We start from the raw sequence: 17,141 nt of genomic DNA on the forward strand, positions 1-17,141 counted from the left end.
TGTACAAGGGTATATATATCTACCTACATAAATGCAATTATAGGAATTCTCTCCCAATCTATTTGGGAAAGGGGGACAAAACGGAATTACACTTAGCTTAGTGGCAAGCATGTCCAAGAAACTAGCGGTGACCAATCTTCCAGTTCTCTTCCTGTAATAGAGTTAACCCTCACATCCTGTGACAGTTGTCCTAACAAGAGAAGTGACTTCCAAAAGGAAAACCTCAGTCCAGTCATATCCCCAACCTCCTCCCCATTTTCCCACCTCCTTCTGCACACCTACATGCTTTCACAGAATTTAGTGAGCGTGGGGGGCTTGTCCTGATTCCTCCGATGGCGAAACCAGCATTGGATTTTTCGGACATCCCAATCCAGTTGCTTTGACAGGCCCTCCAGCCTTTTCTCATCAGGATACTGCAGATGTATGGCCAGAGTAAGAACATTCCCTTTCCCCTCAAGCCTCTCATTAAATCCTGGAACTAGCTGACTGGCAAAGGGGCTATAACGACTATAACCACAGTGGCTTAAGTGATGTTCATGTTGCCAGGTTTCATCCCAAAGTCATTTTTTGTAAGAAAAGGTCCCATTTCACACTTGAGGACCTTTACTGCTCACCTATACACATCCTTGTTTGTTTTTCTCCCTCCAGCCCAAGCTGAGTGAAAATGGGTATTAAAAACCCAAGCTGCAAGGATTATTAGGACCAACCTCATCTTGTTTATACAACTAGGCAATGACAGAAGCTGGAGTAAGGGGGGAAAAAAAAAAAATTAAGAAACATGTTCGTGTTGGGGGCGGGAGGGTGGGATGGTGTGACTAAAACTCAAAGGTATGTGAACTTGACATATTTAGGGACCCTGGCCCAAAGGTATTTCCCTGATGGGATAAAGTTCTCCTTATAGCTATATGAACTACCCAAAAGTGAAAGATCATCCCATCCTATTCTTATCCTTAAAGATAACTGCTCTCCATCCTCCCCCACCATATGGGGCAATCCCTCATGTGAATTTTCCTGTTTACTTGCCCACTTACCTTGGTAATAGACATGAACACCTTTTCAAGGATGGCATTAGGTTCAGCCTGATAAAGACCACTGTCCTGGATGCCAACATGGAGAGCACAGGGTTTGGCAATAAACCTGTAAGGAAGAAAACCCAAAGGCCAATTCTAAATACGGTTTGCTAAGCATGAAGGAAAGACCCTGATTAAGGAACTGACAGGAAGAAAAGGGGAAACACTGGGCTGGAAGGCAGGACTTTTTGATTTGGTCCTGGATTCTGCCACTGACTCACTTGATAACTGACCTGTTTAAGACATACTGAAACATAAACTCTCTATTTTTCCCTGGCTTCTCTATCACATCTTGAGCTTTAGAGTCAGAAGGATCTAGATCCAATTATTATTCTACCATTTAATACCTGTATGAGTTTGGACAAGTTATTTAAATCTCTCTGAGCCTCAGTTTTCTTCATCTATAAGATAAAGACAGTATCAACATCTTTGCTATTCAACATATGATCTACCAACCAACAGCATTACTGGCATTTCCTGGAAGCTTATTAGAAATGTATAATCTTGAGCCTCATCCTAGACCTACCAAATCAGAATCTGCATTTTAACTAGATCCTGGGGTGATTCATCTACCCATTGAAATGTGAGAAGCACTGGTCTACATCAGAAGAATCATATAAGTATTCTATTAGAAGATGTATGTGAAAGACCCTGGGCACATGGGAAGTACTTAATAAATGGTAGTTTTCCTTACTTCGAAATACCAAGAAGGTCTTAACTGGCAGGAAAAGCAGAACTGAGAGTGAGCACTTCCTAAATAAACATCCTAGATTATGGTCATCTTCCTGCCTAATCGAAGGATTATGGAAATACTTAGAACTTTCAGGAGTCCCAAAAAAAGAAATCAGGAAGCTGGAAAGGGTGAGAAGAAAATTACCTATTAGCAATCAATTCTAGTCCCAGATTTACCACTAATAAGTAGTATGAACTTGGTCAAGCAACTTTTTGGGTCTCAGTTTCATCATTAAAATAAAGGGTTATACTAGATGATTTCTAAGATTTTTTTCTGTATCTAAGATTTTATGATGCTGTCATTGGCTGTAATTAATTTCTAACTTTTGGATCTTTGAAAATTGAGGAACCATTCCTTGGTTCTTCATGAGAGATCTCACTCTTCCCCACAACCAGAGATTTTTGTGAATATCAGTTCTAGGAGAAGTTCTGTAAGTCAAACCAGTTTTAGCCCTTTCAGCATCTCATGGAGTCCCACGATAAAAATATAACTGGGAGGTATAAGATGGAGTGTTCTTGACCTATTTTCTTGATCTGCATTTGAATTCAGAATTTATTATCTGTAAGGGAGGAAGTAAGAATTAGAAACTTTATTATCTTCCTCTATGAAGACTTCTTTTATCACCAAAGTTCCTGAGCCACAGAGAAACATTTATTCAGATGAAAAAGTAAGCCATATCTGTAACCTCTAAAAGGGAGCCACATTTACAGAGATTGTACAAGAGTTCCATTCAAAGGCCAATGTTAGTAGATACCTTAATTTACACTTACTGATACTTTCTTCTGTTTCAATAATGTTTTAACCCCCAACTGCTGTTTAAACTCCTTGTGAACACAGATAATGTACTGCTTTTGTATTCAAAAGTTCTGCACTCAGTAGTTGCTCAGTAACTGACAAATGACAGATGTAGCGAATCCCACTCTTCCTCTATTGGAGTTCCATTTGGACCCAGGATTGATCAGCCTCCAGAAGAGTAACTAAGGCAGTCATTCTTTGCTGTTGAGCTGGTGCCATGTCAGAGATTTAAAAAACACTGAATCATCTCTCTATCTCCTCCCATCCAAATAACAGTATAAGATAACAAAAGCAGAAAACAGCCTTTCCAATTCCTACTCTTACTCCCTAGCCCAGACCTCTTCTTCAGTCCAGAGGCAGTTTTGTGATTAAAACTCAGGTACTGGAGTCAGATTTTTACTAGCTGAGAAATCTTGTGAAAGTTACTCACCTATAGGGTTGTTTTAAAGATGAAATGGCATGATACATGTAAAAATGCCTAGCCCAGTACCTGATACTTAGTAAACATTAATTAAAAAGTAGCTATTATTATTTTCACCTGAAACAGATTATTTCAGTCTGGGTACTCTCTGATACCTCTGGCAGAAGGTGAGAAGAACAAGAAATCTCTCATCCAGCAGGGGCAAGTCTGTACCCCGCCTTATCTGGGTGAAGCCAAGATAATTTTATTACCTAAACCTTGGAGTTAACTTAATATCCTAGAGTTGTTTTTAGTTCACATTCCACCCTTATTAGTTCAGAGTTCAGTGAAAGACATAAAGATATTGGCATCTAGTCAGTTCCAGCTGTACAGACCCTGAGGATATTTATTTATCTGACAAATATTTAACTAAGCATCTATTTTATGCTGACACGAAGCTTTATATTTTCCGGACCAAAAATAAGGATGTCATTTGAAAATAATTTTTTTTATTTGTGATAAAATTTTAAATATGTAAATTTAGGTATGCATTTAATGAATTATCTTAACGAAGAAAGGAAAATTATCTGAAATCAAAACTTTGAGAAAGTCCAGGATTAACCACACATTTCTTCTACATCAATCAACTGGCATTTGTATTTAACTTACACAATAGGTACCTAGACTGATTTGATGCACTGAATTGATGATTTGAATTATGGTGTTGGCAAAGAATATTGAATATACCATGGACTCCAGAAGAATGAACATACCTGTCTTGGAAGAAGTACAGCCAGAATGCTCTTCAGAAGCGAGAATGACAAGACATCATCTCACGTACTTTGGACATATTATCAGGAGAGACCAGTCCCTGGAGAAGGACATCATGCTTGGCAGAGGGTCAGCAAAAAAGAGGAAGACCCTCAATGAGATGGACTGACACAGTGGCTACAATGGGCTCAAACACAGCAACAATTATGAGGATGGTGCAGGAATGGGCAGTGTTTCTTTCTATAGTACAAAGGGTCGCTGTGAGTTGGAACTGACTGGATGGCACCTAACAACAACAGGCTGGCAAAACTCCAGACAAGGAGCCTAGCACTCATCCTTTTTGCTAGATCAGCACTTCTTAAAGTGTGGTCTGGAGACCCTTAAGAATCCCCCAAGACCCTTTCAGGTCTGCAAGGTTAAAACTAGTTTCATAAAATTTCTATTATTTTATAGCAATTATTTTCTTTCTCTCATTCTCTCATGAGTGTACCATGGAATTTTCCAGAGGTTACATGACATGAGATACTGCAACAGAGTGACTGCAGAAGCTGATATGAAAATAAGTTGCCAGATATTAAAGACATTTGCAAAAAAGTAAAATAGTGCTACTCCTCTCATTAATTTTTTTGCTTTGGAAAATAGTTATTTTTCATAAAAGTGTTATATTAACATGTATTCAGTCTGTTATTTTTAATGAATTAATATACTAAAATTTTTTCCATTTTAATTTCTAAGACAGTAAATACTGACAAATATTATCCACAGAAACAAAAACTCTTTAAGATTCTTGATAATTTTTCAGAGTATTAAAGGAGTCCCAAGATTACAGTTTGAAAACTGCTGCTGTGCTGTAAGATACTAAGAAATCAAATTCTATCTTGTGATGTTTTGTCCTGTTTGGGATCAATTTACTGCCCAAATTTAAGAATAATTTATCAGACCAGACCTCCCTGTGCCTGCAGGTTTGAATAAGTAGGCATTTAGTGGTGTATAAAGGAAAACTACTCCTTTCTATTGGCCACAGGAATACGAGTCTAGTGACCCAAGCAGATGGTAATATATCTGTCTTGCTTTGTAGAGATCATTTCATTCTGCCCTTTTCCTGCCCTCCAGATACATGGCAGCAGCTGACCTAAACCTGGGTTAATTAAGATGAAATTAGCTACTGCTTTGCTTTTTCATACAAAAGACATGGGATTTACTAACAATTCTATTTCTGTGATTCATAGCAACATAACTGACAGATAAGAAAAAAACAAATAAATTTGAAGGTCTAGATCAAGCTTCTCAACTGATGTAACATGGCAAGTAAATGGACTATATTTATGCTGAGCTATTGATCTTAGCCCTCAGGGAGGTCCATGGGACCTGGGGCAGCCAGAAACCGTTAGTCTGTAGCTTCTGGCCTCATGTACCCCACTGTGTAATGCAGATATTATTTTCTACGTGCAGCAACATGATCAGGTTGGGAAGCACTGGCTTAGATCAATTTCTGGAAAATTATAAACTGCCAAAATAGACATAAAAAGGCCAATTACTATCAAAGAAACTGAAAGAGGATATGGGATGAAGAGGAGGAAAATATAGTAAGAGAAAGGCCATATACAGACTGATGAGGATGGTGCATCGTTAAGTGAAGCATATTGAGTGACTTCAGTATCTGAACCTGACTGCTACCCACCACACACCCACACATACACACCCACCCACACACTCAGTCACACACACAGTCCAGGAGAGAAGATAACTGAGATGTTGAAATAAAGATTCTCAGAGCTCCCAAAAAACTCTGCTGAGAGGATTTAATTCTTAGGTAGAAAAGCAGCATTTGAAAATCCTCTCCTCAGACATACGACCCCAAAGACAAATGCAGAGTCACAGGAAACAGATTCAGAAAGTCCTTTCCCTTTACAACTGTGTTCTTAATAAGCCAAGCCACATTCCTTTTGGGTTTCTTTTTCCTCTGCCTTCTCCTAAAAGATGGAGTTTCATTCTATTACAACAGAGGGTCTCAAAGTAAGGTCTGGGGACCCCTGAGAGGCCCTGACACATTCCCAGAGGGTCCACAAAATCCAAACTATTTCCATAATATTAAGACATTATTTGCCTTTTTTTTTTTTTTTTTAACTGTGTTGACATTTGCAATGATCATGCAAAGCAATGGTGGGTAAAACTTATAGCACCTTAGCACAAATCAAGGGAATGGCACCAAATTGTACTAGTAGATATGTTCTTCACTGCTATGTCTTCTCAGTTAAAAAAAAAAAAAAAAAAGCCAGTTTCACTTAAGAATGTCTTTGATGAAGCAGTACAAATTATTAGTTTTATTAAATCTCAAACCTTGAGTACATTTTAAAAAGTATTCCATGATGAAATGGGAAGTACACATAAAGCACTTCTGCTGCATACCAAAATATATGGTTGTCTCGAGGACAGGCACCTGTGCGACTGTTTAAGTTGTGAGCTTAACTAAGTTACTTTTTTCATAGAACACTAACAGACAAACTAAGGTTATTCAGATCTGGGTATTTTGCAAACATTTTGTCAAAAATGAACGAAGTGAGCCTGTCACTTCAAGGGAAACAATTCGCAGCATTTGTTGCCAATGATAAAATTCAAACTTTCAAGTGAAATTAGTATATTAGAAAGCTTATGTCCACCTGTGAGCCTGACAACTTCCCAATACTTCAAGATTTTTCTGAGATTGGTTACGATGAGATTAACTAGTATTATTTTTTTAATACTGTATAATGAAATTTGAAAGATCTGTATAACTCAGTGACCCAGCATTTTCCATATGACTGATACATGATATCCATTCAAAGTGCAAGAGAGACTAAATGTAACAAAAAAAGAATGAAAACTCATTGACATGGTTTCAGATTCTACTTTGCAACTAACCTTTAAGAAACTATTCGTTGTGTTTTGGTGTAGTATCAAAGAATTATCAAACTACCTGAAAGAGCTATTAAAATTATTTCCCTCTTTTCAGTGACAAAGGAGCCCTAGTGATGCAGTGGTTAAGTACTTGGCTGCTAACAGGAAGGTCGGTGCCTCGAACCCACCAGCTGCTCTTCAGGATAAAGATGTGGCAGTCTGCTTCTATAAAGATTACAGCCTTGGAAACCCTACGGGGCAATTCTATTCTGTCCCATAGGGTCACTATGAGTCGGAACAGACTCGATGGCAATGGGTTTGGTTTCAGTGACATATCTATGTGGGGCCAGCTTTTCTTCATGTTCTTCAAACAAAACAACATACCACGAGACTGAAAGCAGAAGCCAGACAGGAGAATCCAGCTGTCTTCTATAAGGCTAGACATTAAGGAGATTTGCAAAAACATAAAATCAATGCTATTCTTCTCACAAAGTATTTTTTCTTTTTAAAAATATTTTTTCAAAAACATGTTGTTTATGTTAACATATAATGGATGTGTTGTTATTCTTAAATGAATAAAATACATTTTTAAATGTCTCAATTTTAATTTAATAGCTCTTTGGGGTTCTCGATAATTTTTAGGAGTGAAAAAGGATCCTCAGAACACATAGTTTAAGAACTACTGAATTACATTATCACTGTTTGTGTTGGTGACTCCCAAACATTAATTGTTCTGTATACTCCTTATTACATATGCATCCATGCCGATGTATTTTTCTGAGTAAATTCTTTTTTTTTTTAATTTTATTTTTTTGTTGTTGAGAATATACCCAGCAAAACATACACCAATTCAACCGTTTCTACATATACAATTAAGTGACACTGATTACATTCTTTGAGTTGTACAACCATTCTCACCCTCCTTTTTTGAGTTGTTCCACTTCCATTAACTCACTGCCTCATAAGGTTCCTATCTAATCTTTCCAGTTATTGTTGTCACTTTGATTCCACATAGACAGTTCTTAAAAGAGCATAATGCTCAAGGCAGACATATTCTACTAGCTAAGCTAAACTACTGTTTGGTTTTAAGAAGACTTCAGGGGATATTTTTGGCTTAAGTTTTGAAGATTATCTCAGGGTAATAATTTCAGGGGTTCATCTCAGTGGTTCATACACCCACCTTGGCCCCAGGAAGTCTGGAGTCTGAATAAACTCTTAAGAGAATAGGATTTCTCCTGATGAAAAGGGGGAAAGCGCGGAACAGAATTCCAAATTCTCATGGAATCCAGACTTTTTGGAGCATAGAGGCTGGATGAACCTCTGAAACTGCTGCCCTGAGGTAATCCTTAAACCTTAAACCAAAAACATTTGCTGAAGTCTTCTTTGAACAATTACTAAAGAATGTTTGCCTTGAGAATCTGTGGTGGAGTGAATTAGTTAATACGGCCCTTCTAGCCATGGTCTTGTGACTCCCACAAAACGACTGGGTAGGACTATGCAAATAAGGTGCTTGTGGCTCACAAGGGGATTGGACAGCTTACTAATAATGCAAATAAGATGCAAAGAACCCTTGCAGGGATGGGACCATGCAAATAAGGTGCGTGATATCCTAACAAGGGGCTTCGTCAGTTTTGCCATCTCACTAGGCTTAAAATGAGCCAATCCCAGAGGTTAGGAAGGGGACTTCACTACCATCAAGAAGAGCCAGGAGTGGAGCGTGTTCTTTGGATCTGAGGTCCCTCTGCAGAGAACCTCCTATGCTCAGGAAACAGAGATTTGTAACAGCAACCTGTAACACTGAAGACAGTGAGAGATGGCACGGCAGCAATGAGAAGTGGCAGCAAGCACGGAAGAGCCCAGTGGCAGAGAAATGGTGGCAGCAGAATCAGGAGACTGGAGCAAGATGGAGTGGTGGGCTTCCTGGCCCACGGAGTGAAAGAGCTGAAAGCCTTTGGGCAGGAGGCTTCCTGGTGGAATAGGGTGCCGCTGGGCATTTGTCCACAGAGCTGAAGAGCTTTGTAACACTTGCCTGAGCAGCGTAGGGGCCAAGGGGCTGAGAGCCAAGAAAGAAGCCTGACTGTGCGCACAGCCAAGAAGCTGTCCTGTCTGAAGAACTGTATCCTGAGTTGTTCCTGATTCTGAATTGTAAACTGTTACTTCTCTAATAAACCCCATAACTGTGAGCATAGTCAGTGAGTTCTCTGTGGCCACTGCAACGAATTATCAAACCCAGCAGAGAAGTAGAGAGTGCCGTGGGAGGAATGGCTGGTGTCAAAACTGGTAAAAAGGCTGGAGAGAGGAGGTATATTTGACCTCCAGTTCATAGGAATCTGCCTTGGGTTGATGATCTTGATTCTCTCTCCTCCCCTGCCTTGTGAGACAAGGTCTGACACCATGCCATTTTTACAGTATTGTGCTCTTTTGAAGATTTGTATGGGATCAAACTGACGAGAGCAACTCGAAAGGTCAGATAGCAAGCTTAGAGGGCAGTGAATTTATGTTAATGGAGGAGGAACAATTTGGAAAGGGAGAGTGAAAATGGTTGCACAATTTAAAGACTGTAATCAATGTCACTGAACGGTACATTTAGAAATTGTTGAATTGGTGTATGTTTTGCTATGATGTTTTCAACAACAAAAAAAATTGTGAAAAAAAGAGAATAGGACTCATTATGTATACAGTACTGCACTTTTCAAGGACACCTATACCAAACCCAACACTTCTAACATGGTCTGTGTGCAAGTAATCTTTGCAGTTTCCTTTGAGGATCATTTAAAAAGCTGGCAAATTTGTTCCTGAAACAAAGCAGGAACAGACTAAAAGAAAAGGCCCTCTGTGACATATACTATGCTAAACCATGACAAAGGCACACACTGTGGAATTATATCAGACTATTCTTCACACCTTCTCCCATTTGCAGCAAAGTTATCTTCACCTAGACCTTTTACCTGGCCTTAAAGAATTAAGTTGACTAATGCTTTGTGCAATCTGATGAACCTAGGTACTGTGATGAGAAAGAAGGATCAGTATTCTGCTTATATCTTACCTCATACTATATAAGGGAAATAAGTCCTGAGATAATAAGTATCAGTTAGAGTATGTAAGTATGTTAAAGTGCTTCAGATAGACACAAACTAATTTAAGAACAACCTGCAGTTTTATTGTACAGGAGCCAATGAATACTTTAGTTTCTACAGAGCAGTGGTTGGAGAACAGCTGGGAATCCCTGAGATACTTTCATGGTGTTTATGAAGTTTTCCCTTTTCCAACTACCGATTTGTGTAAGGCCAGATTTTCTTCACGCTCTTTAATAAAATCAACATAACAGAACAGACTAAATGCAGAAATAGCTATGAGAATCCAGCTGTCTTCTATTAAGCCAGATAATAAGGAGATTTGCAAAAGTATAAAACAATGCATTCTTGTCACTAACCTTTTTTTTGAAATAAAAGTTACGTTTTATGAAAAATGTCATATATGTTGCCATATACCGAGTTTATTTTTTTTAATTTCAGTATGGTAAAATATATACAACAAAAACTTTGCTGTTTTAACCATTTTAAGTGTACAATTCAATGACATTAATTATATTCATCATATTGTGCAACTAAGAACACCATCTACTTCCATAAGTATTTTATCACTCCAAGCAGAAACTTAGTAACTCCCTATTCTCTCCTCTCCCCACTATCATTATTTCTAAATGAATTAATAATGACCTATTTAAAAATTTTTTCACTCTTAATTTCTAATACAGTAAATACTGACAGATATAGAAACAAAAATTTTTGAAGTTTTCAATAATTTTTAAGAATATAAACGAATCCTGTGATCAGAAAATTTGAGATCCTGCTGCTACAAGCATTAAAAATTTCAGGAGTCAAGAAGGGAATTACTGTACTGGAGTCACAATGTTTCAAGCAGAGATAAGCTTCAGAGTCATTTATTCAATTAACATTTATTGAATAGCTAATATGTACAAAGCACCACATTAGATACACCCAATCTAGTGGGGGATACAAACCCTGAACAGATCTGTATCTGAAAGTTACCCCCAAACAGCAGGGCAGTTCGGATCTTACTGTATAACAGTTCCATTCAACAGTAAGACTATTTCTCTCCAAATTCCGGCTGTGACCTGACAAATGTTTTTGAGATCATTCACTTTATCTAGCTCCTTGACTTCACCACATGTCTGTCACTCTGTCATACTGTGGTAGCTTGCGTGTTGCTGTGATGCTGGAAACTCTACCACTAGTATTTCAAATACCAGCAGGGTCTCCTATGGCAAACAAATTTCAGTGGAGCTTTCAGACTAAGACAAAGAAGAAAAGCCTGTCAATCTATTCTGAAAATTAGCCAATGAAAAGCTTACGGATCACAACAGAACACTGTCTGACTTGCTTGCTCTGGACATGTCATCAGGAGGGATCAATTGCTGGAGGAGGACATCATGTCTGGTGAAGTAGAGGGCCAATGACTGTGAGGGAGACCATTAGTGAAATGGACTGACACAATAGCCACAATGGGCTTAAACATGTTGACAATCATGAGGATGACACAGAACTGGGCAATGTTTCATACTGTTGTACATAAGGTTACCATGAGTCAGAGCTGACTCCATGGCAGCTACCTATCTATGACATCACCATAAATCTACTACGGGGAATTGCAGTAGATGAAGAAAAGTAAATATAGAAATAGCCCAGAAAAAAACTGCCAAACCCGAAACAATAACTGAGACAATCTAGACATAAGCAAAAAAATCTACTGTAATAGATGTTTTCCTCATAGAATGTATATAGATCAGATATTTTTGGTAAATCCAATCATTCTAGTGTACTAAGAGAGTTCTATCGAAAGGAATACTAAAGTGAATTTACACCAAAATGGTAGGATAAAAAGATACAACCACCCATTCATTCATTTCATTAAACATATTTAACTTTTTAAGAAGGATGAATGATTACACAATTTAATGCATTTGCTTAAAACAGAAACACATGCGTGTACGCCAAACAAGAAGTGGATTAGAGGAAAAAGGTTAACAAAACCTCTTTCTTAAGTTTTCACTATTCTTTGTGGCCTAAGAAACAACCGTTTGTCAGTGAGATACTAAGGCTAGATTTTAATTAACAACTGTAAAAAGAACTGGATCCACCTCCTCCAAACTCTGATAATACCCTGTGCATACATTTATTACACTGTATTTTAACCAACGATTTTCTTGCCTTTCTCCCCAAGAGCAGAAATCATGACTTACTCACCTTTTTATCTTTGGCATGTAGGCTGATACCTGGCATATACTAAGCTCTCAATATGTAATTGTTGAAAAACAAACAACTGAAGAAACAGGTAAAAACTTAATCCTCAACTAAAAGCTGAAGTGTCTCAAGGAAATATGCTACCTGTAAGGATGAAATGAAACTCAGCCTGTCCTCCTGGGTCATCAGATAACCTACTGGCTCCATGTTTATCAAGTGTAGGAAGTGGTCATTGATTTCTGAGGAATCAGTAGACATTCAAGTTAAACAACTTTAGTCTATAACCAGAGATTTTCCCAAGAAGAATTAAACACAACCACAACATCTGATTTAGTTTGAGACTCTCTGTGCCTATAATTGAGACTTCTTATGAATGCTATCACTACCCAAAAGCTAAAGACTACAAGGATGCAGTGTGATGGATTGCTTTTATATGGCCTTTCCTGCCATGGTCTTGTGACTCTTACCAAATGACTGCATGTGACTATGCAAATGATGTGCTTGTGGCCTACTAAGGGGATTGGATAGCTTGCTAATAATGCAAATAAGGTGCATGGCACCCTTGTGGAGGTGGGACAATGCAAACAAGGTATATGGAACCCTAATGAGGGGATTGATCAGTTTTGCCATCTGCTAGGCTTAAAAGAGAGTCATCCCAGGGAGGACCTCACTACCACCAAGAAGTGGAGCATGTTCTTTGCACTTGGGGTCCCTGTACTGAGAACCTCCCAGATACAAGAGACAGAGAGCTATAAAATCAGAGATGATACAAGACGAGGAAAAGCAGCAGCAGAAAGATGGTGGCAGCAGAACCAGAAGACCAGTTTGAGATAGGGCGCTGGGCTTCCCAGCTCATGGAGCAAGGCGGTTACAGCAGGTTGCCAACCCATGGAGTGAAAGAACTGGGTGCCTTTGGGCAGGAAGCTTCCCGGCAGAGTGGGTGCCTCTGGGCATTTATCAGGGAGCGAAACAGCTTTGTAATACTTGACTGAGCAGGGCAGAGGCCAGCCCGAGGGGCCCAGGGGCCGAGCCTGTGGGCACAGCCAAGGAGCTGTCCTGTCTGAAGAAATGTATCCTGAGTTGTTCCTGATCCTGAATTGTAACCTGTTACTTCCCTAATAAACCCCATAATCGTGAGTATGGTCTGTGGGTTCCGTGTAGCCATTGCAACGAAATAGCAAACCCAGCAGAGAAGTAGAGAGTGCTGTAGGAGGGATGGCTGATATCAGAATTGGTTAAAAAAAAAAAAAAAAAAAGTATGGAGAGAGGAGGCATGTCTGGCCTCCACATCACAGGAATCAGCCTTGGGCTGATGTTAATGGTGATTCTCTCCTCTCCGTTGTGAAGTTAGAGGAAATCAAACAATCCCAACGCCATTTTTTTTTAAACAAAGGAATAACCTTTTTAAGAAAACTTGATAAACCTTAATTTACAAAAAAAGATAGAATACAGGGTTATTATTATCACTGCCTTATTAGGGCTGTGAAGCTCTCCACGTACATTTAACTACTTGACAGACTTGATTGTTTACAGGTCATTAACTACTTGACTGAAAAGATAAACACAAAACAAAACTACAGAGCAATGCTTTGCTAGAAGGCACTGTCAAGAAGGCACTCAATCAAAGATCACTCAGAATATTAGTTAACTGGTCATTTAAATCATTTAGGAAATGATTTACATTTTAAAACCCCATTATTACTACAATTTTTTTTAGAAAGACCTGTTGTCTAAAGCAAGGGAAACCCTTGTTTTCAGATTTTTTTAATAGCTAGTAGTAGTACGGTTAACTCCTTTTTCAGTAATACCTCAATTAACTCCCCTTAAGAAGGGGTGGATTCAAGGACAGAGGCCAAAAATCAGTGAATTTTTAAAAGGCAGCTTTTATTTGCCTAAAAATACCTCTGGAGAGAAGTCAAAACAGGCGTATCTCCCTCTCCCCATTTTATAAGAAGAGTATAGACATCACTTGCTGCCTCTCCTTCGTTAATCTCTTCTTCACTCATCTAGGCGACCCTGATTTCTGAATCTGGAAGTTGCTAAAGCAAAAATATCTGACATATAAATATATCGTCTCCAGAGATAGAGCCAGGAAGCTAACTAACCTCAGGCATGACAGTATTCAGGGTGGTCTGCAGAGGATCAACACCCTCTGCACAGAATAGGCTGGGGAAAGAAGCTTCCCCAGAGAGGGGAGACTTTTAACCATCTGGAGCTTATTATCAGGTGGGTTCCTAGATAAGGACAGGGCCATTTGACCATCTTTTCCAATCTTGCTCTGCTGTATCTGCGAACCTGATTTAATTCTGTGATTTACAACTCAATAACGCCCAACAGAATACCTTTAGGGATGCAGTGGAATGGACTGTTTCCCTTTCAGCCTAGTCAGCGGCTATGACCAGTCTTCCCAAAGCCTCTCTCCCCCCATTTCTGGAGGACCTACTAATATTGGGCCACAATGCTATGAGATGACACGGATCTGGGAGGGGGGCAGCAGGCCTGTCAGGAGAAGGAAAAAAAGTTCTTCCTCCATTTAGACAGCAGAAGCGGGGGAGAACAGGATTAAAAAAAAAAAAGTATGTAGCAGAGGTAGCAAGGCTTGCAAGAGGAAGACAAAATGAGTGGTTAAGGAACGTGCACAAGAAAATGAGTCACTACTTTTCCTGCCAGTTACATGTCAGGTCAGCAAATGAGTCTTTTCAGTCCCCAGTGAAAGAGAATGGTACTGAGACGGCTCTTTAGACCAAGAGAGAAAAGGGAATTAGCATAATGAATGAGCAGCAGTGAGAGCTCTTATCCATCTCCTATATAATTCACAAAATAATTTTCTTCTGACAATAAAATGCTCTCATTGCACTACCATATTAAAAATAAATGAGCTTACAGAACTCTGATAGTGTGAATATTAAATGTCAAGCTCCCCCCTTGACCCTAAGGAACACCTGCTCAAGCGACTACATTATTAAGTTTCAAACAATTTCATCTTTAAGATCCAGTTTTTAAGTCAGACCCAGTTACTTAATATGGACCAATCTTTTCCGCAGGTCTCAATGGCAACATATGAAAAGAAGTTTTAAAAAACAAATTGGAGGAGTTTTAAAAAATCTTTTGATAAGGTTGAGTGAGCGAATGTGTGTGTATGTGTATGAAAAAGAAAGGCTGCACAGAAAGGTACACAACATGCAAATATGGTGAATGCGACATAATGGATCACTTTTATATGGCCTTTCTCACCATGGTCTTGTAACTCCCACCAAATTACTGGGTGGGTCTATGCAAATTAGGTGCTTATGGCCAACCAAGGAGATTGGACAGCTTATGAATAATGCAAATAAGGTGCATGGCACATTTGCGAGGGTGGGGCCATGCAAATAAGGTGTTTAGAACCCTAACATGGGGATTGGTCAGTTTTGCCATCTTGCTAGGCTTAAAATGAGCCATCCCAGAAGTGGAAAGGGAAGACCTCACTACCACCAAGAAGAAGAGATGGGAGTGGAGTGTGTCCTTTGGACCCAGGGTCCCTGCACTGAGAACCTCCTAGACCCAGGAGACAGAGAGAGACAGAGCTGTAACATCAGAGACAGTTCAAGACAAGGAGAAGCAGCGGAAGAGAAACAGTGGCAGCAAAACCAGGGGACCATTGCAAGATGGCAGAGTAGGCTTCCCAGTCCACTGAGCAAGGTAGTTACAATGGATGTGCCGACCCACGAAACAACAGAGCTGAGCATCTTCGGGCAGGAGGCTTGCTGGTGGAGTGCAGTGCCTCCAGGCACTTGTTGGAGGAACTTGCTAACAAGTAGGCTTGCTGACCCATGGAGCAAGTAAGCTGGGTGCCTTCAGGCCAAGGCTTACTGGCAGAATGGGGTGCCCTGGGCACTTACTGGCAGAGCTAAAAAGCTTTATAAGACTTGCTTGAGTAAGGCAGAGGCTAGGCCGGCCCAAGAGGCCTGATAGGCCAACAGGTCGAGGGCCAGAGAGAGGCCTGTCTGTGGGCACAGCGGAGCAGATGTCCTGACTGAAGAACTGAATACTGAGTCACTCCTGTTCCAGAACTTCAACCTGTTACTTCCCTAATAAATCCCATAATTGTGAGTATGGTCTGTGAATTCTGTGTGACCACTGCAACAAATTATCAAACCTGACAGAGAAGTAGAGAGTGCCAAGAGAGAGACGACTGGTATCGGAATTGGAAAAAAGGTTGGAGAGAGGAGGTATGTCAGACCTCCGCATCACAGGAATCAGCCTTGGGCTGTTGATCTTGATTCTCCTTCCCCCTTCTGAAGTTAGAAGAGATCAAGTGCCCCCCTCCATAGCATTTTTACAGTTGGTGTCAGAAGTGGGATTCATTACAATGGCTCCAGACTTGCGGCAGAATGAGACTTTGAAAGAAAAAGAACCAACGGACATGAGAAGTGAAACTTTTGATTCTTAGATGGTTACTCTGCTTGATGTTACCTGTAACAGCTGAAAAGAAAGAGACGCTGCAGCTGAGGGGAGAAAAGGTACATCTGGTGTGGCTTGGGTCAAAAGCCAGGCTGGTTAAACAAGACGATTGACAGGAAGCCAGGATCTTCTGGCTCCACCCAGCCAGAGGCCCAAGACCATATCCATATAAATGGGAAAACAGTTAAGGGATGGAGAAGAGAAGATGAAACTAGAATGTTTTAAAAAGTATTATGTGTTTACTTGAATGTACTATGGATACTGAATATTTCTCCTGCCTAGTATTGTAAAACAGACCTACATGTATGATGGAAATGAATATTGGGTATTATCAATAGGGTCACTATGAGTCTGAATCGACTCGATGGCAACGGGTATAGATAAGAGAAGGTGTAACTCCGCCCTCAGCCAATATTGGATTGGATATGTTAAAAGGGGAATAGGGTTTGCCCAAAGGAAACACAAACAGTTGGTTTGAATGCAGTAGCCCTATGTATAGAGTATTCGGGGCTTAGGTCAAAAACCTGAGCTCCACCCAGAACCTTCAGAGTCAGGAAATTTGCATTTGAAGAAAAGAACTGCAGGAAAAAAAAAGACTATTTTGCTTTTTGAATTGTGAGCAAGTGGTTTGCCACTGGATGCATCGAGTCAAGAAAAGTCAATGCTCATCAGAAGAAACCCCTTCCAGGACTGTAAGTTAACAGAAGCCGGCGAGCAGACAGCCTGATATGCTTGCTTGAAGTGACCACCTGGGGCCATGAGATAAATAAAAGTAGGGGAGGTGCAGC

General features: G+C 39.8%; 1 protein-coding gene across 4 annotated transcripts in view; it reads right to left on the minus strand.

The window, feature by feature from the left end:
• The window catches only part of CERS5 (ceramide synthase 5), a 33,435-nt gene that overhangs the window by 10,299 nt on the left and 5,995 nt on the right, over positions 1–17,141 (minus strand). For 2 of the 4 annotated variants that reach the window (XM_004388317.3, XM_023742398.1), the window contains exons 2-3: positions 1,032–1,137; positions 283–413 (exon numbers count right to left, since the gene is read on the minus strand). In XM_004388317.3, the coding sequence (XP_004388374.1) occupies positions 283–413; positions 1,032–1,137 (237 nt within the window). Of the gene's footprint in view, positions 1–282; positions 414–1,031; positions 3,770–17,141 lie in introns of those variants that run through there. The other 2 variants (XM_023742395.1, XM_023742397.1) reach the window with 2 other exon arrangements.

Source organism: Trichechus manatus, unplaced genomic scaffold (genome assembly GCF_000243295.1).
Source record: "Trichechus manatus latirostris isolate Lorelei unplaced genomic scaffold, TriManLat1.0 scaffold00209, whole genome shotgun sequence".
Taxonomy (NCBI): Eukaryota; Metazoa; Chordata; class Mammalia; order Sirenia; family Trichechidae; genus Trichechus; species Trichechus manatus.